Source organism: Zootoca vivipara, chromosome 10 (genome assembly GCF_963506605.1).
Source record: "Zootoca vivipara chromosome 10, rZooViv1.1, whole genome shotgun sequence".
Lineage (NCBI taxonomy): Eukaryota > Metazoa > Chordata > Lepidosauria > Squamata > Lacertidae > Zootoca > Zootoca vivipara.
In genome coordinates this window covers 41,683,399-41,693,743 of record NC_083285.1, presented here as the reverse complement: position 1 = coordinate 41,693,743, position 10,345 = coordinate 41,683,399, and the positions used below count along the sequence as shown (strand labels likewise).

The 10,345-nt window shown below is 42.8% G+C and overlaps 1 protein-coding gene across 1 annotated transcript; it reads right to left on the bottom strand.

The window, feature by feature from the left end:
• Positions 1–944: 944 nt before the first annotated feature.
• On the bottom strand, positions 945–9,943 carry PHF5A (PHD finger protein 5A). The gene is made up of 4 exons (XM_035127484.2): positions 9,705–9,943; positions 8,149–8,172; positions 4,900–5,066; positions 945–1,439 (listed from the first exon to the last, which is right to left on the bottom strand). Exons 1-4 carry the CDS (start codon positions 9,754–9,756, stop codon positions 1,350–1,352), a joined length of 333 nt encoding a protein of 110 aa, XP_034983375.1. The 5' UTR covers positions 9,757–9,943; the 3' UTR covers positions 945–1,349.
• Between the last annotated feature and the right edge of the window lie 402 nt (positions 9,944–10,345).

Here is a 10,345-nt window from a genome sequence, read left to right as displayed (position 1 = left end):
AGAAGAAGAAGAAGAAGAAGAAGAAGAAGAAGAAAGAAGAAGAAGAAAGAAGAAGAAGAAGAAAGAAGAAGAAGAAGAAGAAGAAGCAGCAGCTTCACCTGCATTAACAAAATAGGAAAGGCAAACCAGCTATAAAAATCAAAATTCCAAAAGTAAGCTTTTGGAGCTAGTGCAGAGTAAGTATACAGGGACCTTTTCTAGTTATAGCATTTGAGAAAGAATGTTATTCATGGCTATCTTGTAGTGGTGTGTTAATATGCTTTGCCTAACAGGCACAGTGGACTATGAAATTGAATAAGGTCAGTTAAGAGTGACCTGTTTTCAGAAACCTTGGAAGCAAAGGCTGAGGTCCAGGGTTGCGAGTATGTAGAAAGCTTGCTGCTTCTCTTGCTGAACCTGTTCTGTGGAGAGTAGCTTTCTACCATGTAGAGGCACCTTGGTGCTTAGAAGTACATGTTTATTACCACACCTTTTACCACACCAACTGTTTCCCTTCAGAGACGACAACTTGTGGACAATGTCTGGCTGTGATTTGGAATCTGGTAATCACAGCTCATAACAATGCCATTTATGGGATGGAAGAATAACCTGGGCAGGGCAACACCCATCTTTTTATAGTCTGCTTCTCATGGGTCTTTGTCTGTAGCAGCAGTAGGATGTCATTTTCCTGCTGCTGAACTAGTTCTATGTGGATAATTGCACTAGAAAAAAACCTGGGTAAATCTCAAATGGCAGCTAGACTTTTTCAACAGTAGGCAAGAATGGAGGTTTTACAGCATAAGCATTTCACAATGATGCAAGACACATGTTAAGACAATATGAACTGCTGTTCTTTAAAGCCTTTCAGTGCTGTGGACTTCAAACTTGCCACTGTTGGAGGATATCATTTTATACATATCTAACAGAAGCCCAGAAAGATTCAGAGACAGGACCCTCCCTTAGAAGACTACTATAAAACTTTATTGATGCATAATTCACAAAGATGCTGTGGCTTGGTTTACTTCAGAGAAAAATAGGCGCGGTCATAACACTAAGTGAAAGGATTCAGTCAACAGAAATTTAAGTTGCTTATCTATAAAGGGGTAGATTGGAAGTCACAGGGGCTGAAATGTAAATCCCCTTCCTCTGAGACACAGATGCAATAAAAATGCTCAACTCCCTTGGTAACATTAGGGACCACTAAGGAATGGAAGGGAAGGCAGCAACCTCCAAATTTAGTTTTACATACTAGTTTCTGCAACAAATTTTAAGGACTAAGAACAAATGAGCTGCTTTCCAGTAAGATGGTAGTCCTTTTTTTTTTTAGAATCCTTGCAGTCTCCAGCAAATGTACCATGGTGGAGATGGGATCACCTTTTCTTAAAGCCATACTTCTTTCGCTCATAGAAGAGATCTGTTTTTGAGCTGCCCAGATTGACAATCTTGGGACAGCCATCTCGCTGAAAAGGAACAGAAAAGGGATATGGTTAGAAGAAGGGTAATGCTAATAAATGTAGCACACAAGTTATCTCACAGCTCAGATAGGGTGTGCAAGAAAAAAGTAATCATCACTCAACACTAGACCCGATTCTGATACACATACAGGCTAAAGATAGTTATGCCAACCTTCCATTTGAAGTCTAACAGAGATTCTGCCACAAAGGCTGCAATTCTAGATACCCTTAATTATTTCTGAGTACAGTACACTATTTTAGGATAGTGCTGCAATTCAATTTTCTCTACCAAGGGCATATAAATTCTACATCCAGAATAAGTTGCACAAAGCTCCTTTATTTAATCTGGCCTTGGTGTTCGGGGCTTTGCAGAATTTGGAGCGTTTTTGCAAAAACAGAGGAATTAAAAGATCAAAGTCATACTTGGTAGACCCATGAAAATCAACAGATTTAAGTTAGTGATGGCTGACTTAAGTCCATTGATTTAATGGGTCTACTCTGAGTATGACATGGCTACCCAAAGAAAGCAGGCATGGACAGTGAGAAATATTAAGAGCTGTACAGAGCAAGAAGATTAAGCACTTTGCAAGCCCAACTCAAAAACTTTGCTTCAGCTTTCTGCAGATACATCAGCATATTTTCAGATTTCTCTTAACCACCATAAGATCTAGAAAATGAAAAAGCAACAGAAAGCCAATATGTGAGCTCCTCGAGGAGTCAAATAGCATGCTGCTGTTCGGCGCTACAGAATTTGATGGCTTAAGGTAGTTCCTGAAGAAAGAATTTATGTTCTGAAATGCACTGAGCTATAATGAATCTTAGTTGGCACTTTTGAGAAGTTTCTCCATTTTGCATTCTTTCTCATTTCTGTGGCACCTTACAGACTGCTACTGGCATGCAGTGTTCGAAACTCCCATTGTGACAGGGAATTTCATTAGCACGAGCAGTTTCTGAGCTCTGGGTGCAGTACTGTGCCTAAGATTTCAGATTAAAACTGCAGAGTGGAAGGAAAGGAGGACCCTTTTCTGCCTCCCCACTTCCAGCTACTCTCTGAAGTCTGGTGAAGACACCCTCTGAAAAATATTAGGAGGGTAGGCAGGGGAAGGACTAGAGCACGTGAAAAATGAACATAATATTTTAGCTGCAGTTCATTCATATTCAGCTTTGTATGCTTGTTCTTTTAAAAGCGCACCTAGATATTCTGTTGTTGCACCCATAACATAGGTTTAAGGTGCCATTTAGCTCCTAGCTTTCATATCTCAGTTTCTAACACTACTGGCATGGCAGCTACAGGGTTAGGCAGGTAGAAGATCATTGCTGTTGAATATGCCAGGATAGTTTGGATTCAGGGTAGGCAGGGACCAGCTACTATTCCAATAGCTGCTGTGAAGGGATGAAGAAACAGAACGTGGTACAGTTACAGCTAGAGGAGCCCACCTTACAGATAATTTTCAGTTACATTTAAGCTAATAGATCTGAGAGCTTTTTGCAGGGTACTGGATTCTGTTCACCAACCTACCCGCTCAGCAGATGCAATATTTTCCAGTTTACACTTTGACACAGGAAATCAATAAATACCTCCCCAGTCTGAAGTGGCACATTTTGTGCATGCCCTATGCCAGTTTTCTGGAGGGGCACTTTCATCACTGTGTGATCAGATGCAAAAGCAGACAGGGTGCCCACACACAACTGTTAAAGGTGAAGGAGCCCTGGCCTCTTTTTCACCTGGCTACCCTATTGTATTCACTGGCAAACTTCCCACAAGTATAGAAATAGCTTTAAAACCAGTTCCAACTGCACTTCATGGCCTCGCCATTTCAGCATCTGTCTGATTTGGAGAGGATCCTCTTCATAGCATCCCATCTTAACCAGGTTGCAGCAGTACTTTATGCTAAAAGAACCCATTGTTACTGACCCATTTTCTTCATACTGTGTAGCAGCCCGAGTGCCTTCTTTTCTGTCTACAGCTGAGACGAGTTTATGCACACATTCAACATGCACTCAACTGTAGAATCCAATGTCAATTTACTCATAAAGCACCTATCACACCATAGATGGCTCTAATGTCACAGCATCTCAAACAGTACTTTTAAATGGAGGTAGTCAATACACATTCAACTGCAAATCATCAAGTAATGTATATGCAAATTCAAAAAGCCCTTTCCTTTTTAAAAACCTCCTCCTACCAAGCTCTTCCTACACAGTTAGTATCAGACAGAACAAAGCCAATTGTCAGCCACTCCATTTTCAAGAGCCATGCTCTCTACTTCTGCTTATTTTTCAACTCAAATGCAAGATGGCTGGGTAGGAACAAGGTCACTTCTATTGTCCTTGTGTAGCAACCAGCAAAACAGGTGCATTTCACTTTATAGGTAAATGCACTTCTGTGGTACAATTGGAGCAGCGAAGTGAAAAAAGAGAGGACAGGAGCTCCTGCACCTTTAACAGATGTACCTTCCCTCTTCTCTACAACTATTAAAGATGCATGAGCCCTGACCTATTTTTCGCAAGGCCACTTTAGAGTCAAGGCATTTTTTTCTGTACTCATTCATTGTTAAAACAGTCTGAATCTGCTCTTACTGTAAGGGTTTCTGGTACAGAAGAACACTAGCTCTACTGTGGCAACATTGTAATACCCATCCTCAGACAAAAATATAAGGTATCCCAAATTCATAGAAGGGACCCTGAGGGTCATCTAGTCTAACCGCCTGCAATGGAGGAATCTCAACAAGTCACATTACAGTCATACCTCGGGTTGCGTCCACTGCGGGTTGCATTCTTTCAGGATACAAACGCAGCAGACCCGGAAGTGTTTACTTCCGGGTTCCCCCCCGCGTGCATGCACAGAAGCGTTCTGCGCGCTTCACGCATGCACAGGAGTGCTCTATCGCGCATGCACTCTATCGCCGCTTGGGTTGCGGACTTTTTGGGGTGTGAACACCCCGGAATGGATTGGGTCTGCAACCCAAGGTACAACTGTAGAAAGGAATTTGTAGGAGTGTGTCACTGGAGGGAAAATCTGATGCCATTGCAACTTACAAACCACCCCACCCCAAGACTGCTAACCCAGATTGCTGTTTAGAATATCAGTACACTACAACGGCTGGTAGTTGATACTAAAATTTTCTATTAAAGGTTCAACTGCCGATGCTGATTTTTATTTTTTAAACCTCTGTCCTTGATCTCTTGTAATCTAAGGCATGAATGAAATCTATCTACTGGTTTGCAGCCATACGCTATTTTAGAAGTTTGTAATTATAAATTATGTTCGTTTTAGGGCCCTTTTGAAAGAAACAACTATGAATATGCCTTTATTGAAGGTACTGGACATGAGAGCATATAGATATTAGAATATAAGTATCCCAAGCTTCAGATGTTTACCAACGCATGGGCCAACAACAATATTTAAGAACAAACGAATGCAACTTAGAGAGCGGAAAAATCCAAACCCCTGTAACAATCTTACGTCTTTCTCCTGGATGGTGCATTCTTTACAGTAGTATGCATCAGAGACACCAGGACCTCCACATATCACACAGCGCCCTTGATAAGACCCATAGTTGCACTCATCACATATGCGCACCAATGTGCAGGGCCGCACATAAGAGTCACAAATAACACACTTGCCATCACCTGCAAAATAAGTACACATATTTCAACTGAAAGAAAAGATGCAGACAAGCCACCCACAGAAAGAATATATACAGCATATTAGATTACCCACAGAACATGCTACAAAAGCAAGCCATCAATGGGGCTTGCTTCCAGGCAGATGTGTTTAAGGTGGAGTTGCCACACCCCAAATACAATGGCTTGAGTTGTTTACAGATTAAAGCCCAAGGCAATTGGCATTTGATTGAACTTCTCCATAAACCAGTCTGCCACATTTTTTGAATTTTTTAATCATATGTAATACCAAATCAGCATCTCTTTGCAGGGATGAACACAGAATGCAGCATCACAGATACATCAATCATATAATGCCAATGAAATCTTCTACACTTGAAAGGTATATTCAGTGAACTTCTTTTCTTAATTTGGCTTTAGGAAAGGCTGAAAGGGCAAGTGCACACATACATAATTGAAGCCATTATCGCTGTAGATAGCTCTTGAGGTATGGAACCAAAGTTAGCAAGTACTGGTAAGTAAATAGCCAACAGATGGCAATGACAAGCACTGCCAGCCTGGACCATATCCAAGCAAATGACCTAAAGACAAAGAGCTTCATATCCCATTACCCTTGTCCATCTAATCTTTATTCCTACTAAGGACTTGTTTAACTTGCTCTTTCTTTCGGAAGGTGAACAAATTCTTTTTAAGAATGCTGCTGATAATCTCTAGGTGACAGCTACAATAGACCATCTCATAGTCGTCGTCCCCCAGTACTGCTGTATTTCTAGTTTCGAGGATGGGGCAGGAGTAGGGAGCCATTTCATTTGTGTGGCAAGAAGCCCTAGGAAGCAGCACCTTCTACTCTCTTACTCTGCATCCCTGGGCTGAAAAAGCCATCTCTTTCCTGTCTGCAATAGCTTGTGCTGTTATCCTGTCCTTTTATGACCAGGAGTGACAGCATATGTTACCCTAACAGTGATATTAGGAAAAGCCATAATCTGCCCATAACTTCATCCTTTCTGACATCCTTTACTTCTGCCTAGTTTCACCTCAAAATGGACACTAGCTAGCCTGGTCATTGTGTGGCCTGAAATTTTGCTTTCACTTTACAGGTACCTGTGCTTTTTAAGAACCAGAGGAACAGCTGTAATAGTGCTTTCATACTTCTTCTGATCTTTGAAGAAGACCCTGGAGTGCAGGGTGTGTGGGGTGTGTGTGTGTGTCTTTTTTCAACCCCAGAGCTGTATTCCTTTCCGGGCAGCCTTCCTGGGGCTACATGCCAAAGGTGGGTGGGGTGGGGCAAAAGTGGGCATGGCACCAAATTTAAATTTTACCTTTGTAAAGTAGCCTAGTTTCTATGCATACTCAACCAACCCTCTCTATCCTCCATCCATGAGTACAAGAGGAATTATCAGAGTTCAAGGACACATTCCAGCCAGGCCAGAGCTCCTGGGTCTGTGAAACAGGGTCAGTGAGGTGTGTACTGGGGAGAGTTCCAGGGGCCAGGCAGAAAGGCCTGGAATTTGGCTCCTGAGCCTGAATTTCACTGCCCCTGATACAGTGATGAATGTGTAACTGTTACATCTTAAAATACAGTACCAGTAAAGACAGCTGCAGCATATCAGGAATGCTAGGAGTGTCTTCTGTGGGCTGGATTGGGCAAAAGTCCCAAGCATGATGTGGTGCATCAAGAATCCTGAGGCTGGTGCACACCTTCCCTCTGTTCACAGGTGCCTTGCTTTCCTGGTCTGCTTCCTTGAAGTCTTAAGTTGTCTGTGTCAAACTATGGTTTAACGCAGGCATCCCCAAACTGCAGCCCTCCAGATGTTTTGGCCTACAACTCCCATGATCCCTAGCTAACAGGAGCAGTGGTCAGGGATGATGGGAATTGTAGTCCAAAACATCTGGAGGGCCGAAGTTTGGGGATGTATGGTTTAACGTTACATCTGAAACAGCCCATGGTCTCTTCAGACATTCTAAGGTTGAGAAAAATGTAGCTACAGTAGTACTGTAGCAACACAGACATCCCTGCTTAAGACTGTAAAGCTCTTAGGAAGCATGAAGTCAAAGAGGGATTGGAGGGAACAGCTGCCATGTTTTGATACATTTTTCAACCCTTTTCTTTCTTCACTTAAACTCTTACCAACTTTTTTCACCTCTCTTACAATCTATATAGCATTGATCCACCATGACTTTATTTTTACATGATCTAAAGTAAACATATAGGTATGTTGCCAATTTTTAAATTCCATCTCTTCTCTTGGGTTTAGATTCAAAAGTGTTTCAGACATGTTTAGGTGAAAAGGTGGAGTTTCTCAAGTCAATGGCAAGTCTTGAACATTCAAACTGCAGTTCTATACTAATTTGCCTGGGAGTAAGTTTCAGTGAATTAGGGACCCAGGTGGCGCTGTGGTTAAACCACTGAGCCTAGGGCTTGCTGATCAGAAGGTCGGCGGTTCGAATCCCTGTGACGGGGTGAGCTCCCGTTGCTTGGTCCCAGCTCCTGCCAACCTAGCAGTTCGAAAGCACGTCAAAATGCAAGTAGATAAATAGAAACCGCTACAGCGGGAAGGTAAACGGCGTTTCCGTGTGCTGCTCTGGTTTGCCAGAAGCAGCTTTGTCATGCTGGCCACATGACCTGGAAGCTATACGCCGGCTCCCTCGGCCAATAATGCGAGATGAGCGCGCAACCCCCGAGTCGGTCACGACTGGACCTAATGGTCAGGGGTCCCTTTACCTTTAAGTTTCAGTGAACATAGTGGGGAAATTCTGAACATGCAGGGTTATACTATAATAAGATTATACTACATGTGTAGCTAGAATTTTAAACTTAAAATTACATTATACCCAGTGCTTGTTTTCAGGGGGTACTCAAGAGTACGCACAATCGACACCTCTTTTCGTTGTTAAAAAGTGTGGCACTTACTGTAACAGCTTCATGGTGAGTACTGGCACCTATTTTTCTAGAAAAAGGCACTGGTTATACCTATAAGTTTAACTGCATTTTAGAAGACAGACTTTACTCAGCTTGGAAGAAATCCTGATTCACAATATTGGGCTCCAAATCACAGAAGACACACAGTATGTAAAAAGCTATACTCACATTTTTCACATAGTCGTCCAATAGCTGCAATAAAAATGGAGAAAAATTAATAACATTCATTTGGAAATTCTGAAAGATCTACATTATTTCTAGAATCTGTACTACTCTTCAGGGTTAACCTCATATTCAGGTGGGGATGGGTGAACTATGAGAGAATAATAAGTTTTAAAGGCACTTAACTAAAATGTTTAATAAACACTTAACTGTTGGTATTCCATAAGAAGATCCTATCCAGACTGATATTCAGGGCTGATCCTATCCATGCTTAGTCCATGTATGGTAGTCCATGTATAGTACCATCCATGTATGGTAGGAAAATCTTGTAGCAAGTATGATTTTTTTTTAAAAAAAAATCCTTGCAACTAAGAAGCAGTTAATAAAATATCAGTTAAAAGCGGGAGTGAATGGGACATAAATGCAGGACGTTAGATGTGACTATGTGACTCACATAGGAAACATGTAAAGCTGTTACCGTGTTTCTCCAAAAATAGGACACCGTCTTATATTTATTTTTTCCTCAAAAAAACACACAGTGGCTTATTTTCAGGGGATGTCTTATTATTATTATTATTAAGTATGGTACAGTTTAACCTACAAGGTTAAAGCATGCATGCACAACAAAGCTCATACCTATGACAAACTTAGTTGGTCTCTAAGGTGCTACTGGAAGGATTTTTTTAATGTAAAGCTGTTGTACTGATACAACATTCATTCCACTTTAAGCAAGTATTTGGTTGCAAGAGGATCTCTTCTTTTGCATCCCATCTAGCTGAAATCCTTTTAATTAGAAATGTTAGGGATTGATCAGAACTTAAGTGTTCTAATATTATACAGCAGGACCTAAATGCCTCTATCTAAAAGCCACAATGATGCAGCAGATATATTTGTTTTTCCCCTCTAGGGCTGCTTATGACAGCTGCAAGGTTGGTAGACAAACACTGCACTGTGTTAAGTAGTATTTGACAAGGGGGGTGAACAGTGATGGGCTCTAGAGATGCATTTGTGTGTAATGAACCATCCTAAGGATCAGCTGGCAACTGAAGGAAGGGAGAGCCACTAAGGAGCAACAATGTTATTCTGTACAGAACTTATGCTCTGAATTCAGCTATCACGGCTAGCCCTAAAACGGACTAGACCTCGTCTGATTTAAAGCTCATTCTAAAGCCACCTAAGCCTGCGACTATCACGGCATCTGAGGGCACGGAATCCCCCGAGTTCACTGCCGCTTGCGAGATGAGGAGAAGGAGGTTTCGCCGGTCCGTTTCTGAATCTCCCGCCGATCAATTTCATTGGGCGGCTCCGACTTCAACCCCTACGAGCGAGGCCCACGCGCTCTCAGTCCACCTTCTCCGCGCCGGTTCGCAATTCCGTTTCAGACGTGAGGCGCCGCTGCGTTTTACCGTTTGGACCAGGGCAGAAGTCAGTCGAGCCTCCCGCCTCGGGGACCCGGACTGTATGGCCTTCCCGGCCGCTGCTCTCCGCCCGCCGCCCGCCGCAGCCCAGGCACCCAGAGGCTCCCGGTCCGAGTGAAAGGGGGAAGGAAGGGGGGACCTCACCCACGCCCGCCTGCTTGCGGCAGAAGATCAAATCCGGATGGTGCTTGGCCATCCCTGGAACCCTTCGCCTCGCGCCGCTGTCGTTACTGGCCTTTCACCTTTGACCCCTTCAGGTCCTGGGGTAAGCGAAGGTCCTACACACTCGCTCACCTCCACACAAACTGGCTTTTAATTTCCTTTCGCGCGCTACCGCGTCTGGTTACCACACTCGAATATCTTGCAAATAAATAACGTGTTTCTTCGTAGCTCTTAGAATATCTTTAGAAGAGGGGAAATGTCGGCAATTTACAACTCACTCTCTCTCTATAAGGACCTGGCAGAGTACCGCCCTCTCGACTGACGTCATTGGCACGCTAGAGATTGAACATTTTTTAAACGGGCATTGTAGTTAAACTTGAAATGCTTACAGAGGCCTCAACTTTCTTTTGCTTTCGCTCTCTAAGGGCGGAGGTGAGAGCTGCTCATAGAAATTTGGGAAGGAATTCACGATGCTAGCGCAGCAACCCGAGGCAGAAATTACCTAATACTCCTAATGTTGCTACTTTTTTGTTTTGTTTCTGGTGAACGCGCTGCAGCTCCTCAGTCAGCTATGCTAAACTAATAGACTTCCTCATTGATTTGTACAGGCAGCCTTATTTTCT

Excerpts from the sequence above, each read along its gene's own strand:
- PHF5A (XM_035127484.2), bottom strand. The coding sequence starts at position 9,756 with ATGGCCAAGCACCATCCGGATTTGATCTTCTGCCGCAAGCAGGCGGGC. Across the intron at positions 8,173-9,704 it reads CCGCAAGCAGGCGGGCGTGG|CTATTGGACGACTATGTGAA; the intron begins GTGAGGTCCCCC and ends TTTTTATTGCAG. Across the intron at positions 1,440-4,899 it reads GCACCATCCAGGAGAAAGAC|CGAGATGGCTGTCCCAAGAT; the intron begins GTAAGATTGTTA and ends GTTCCTTTTCAG.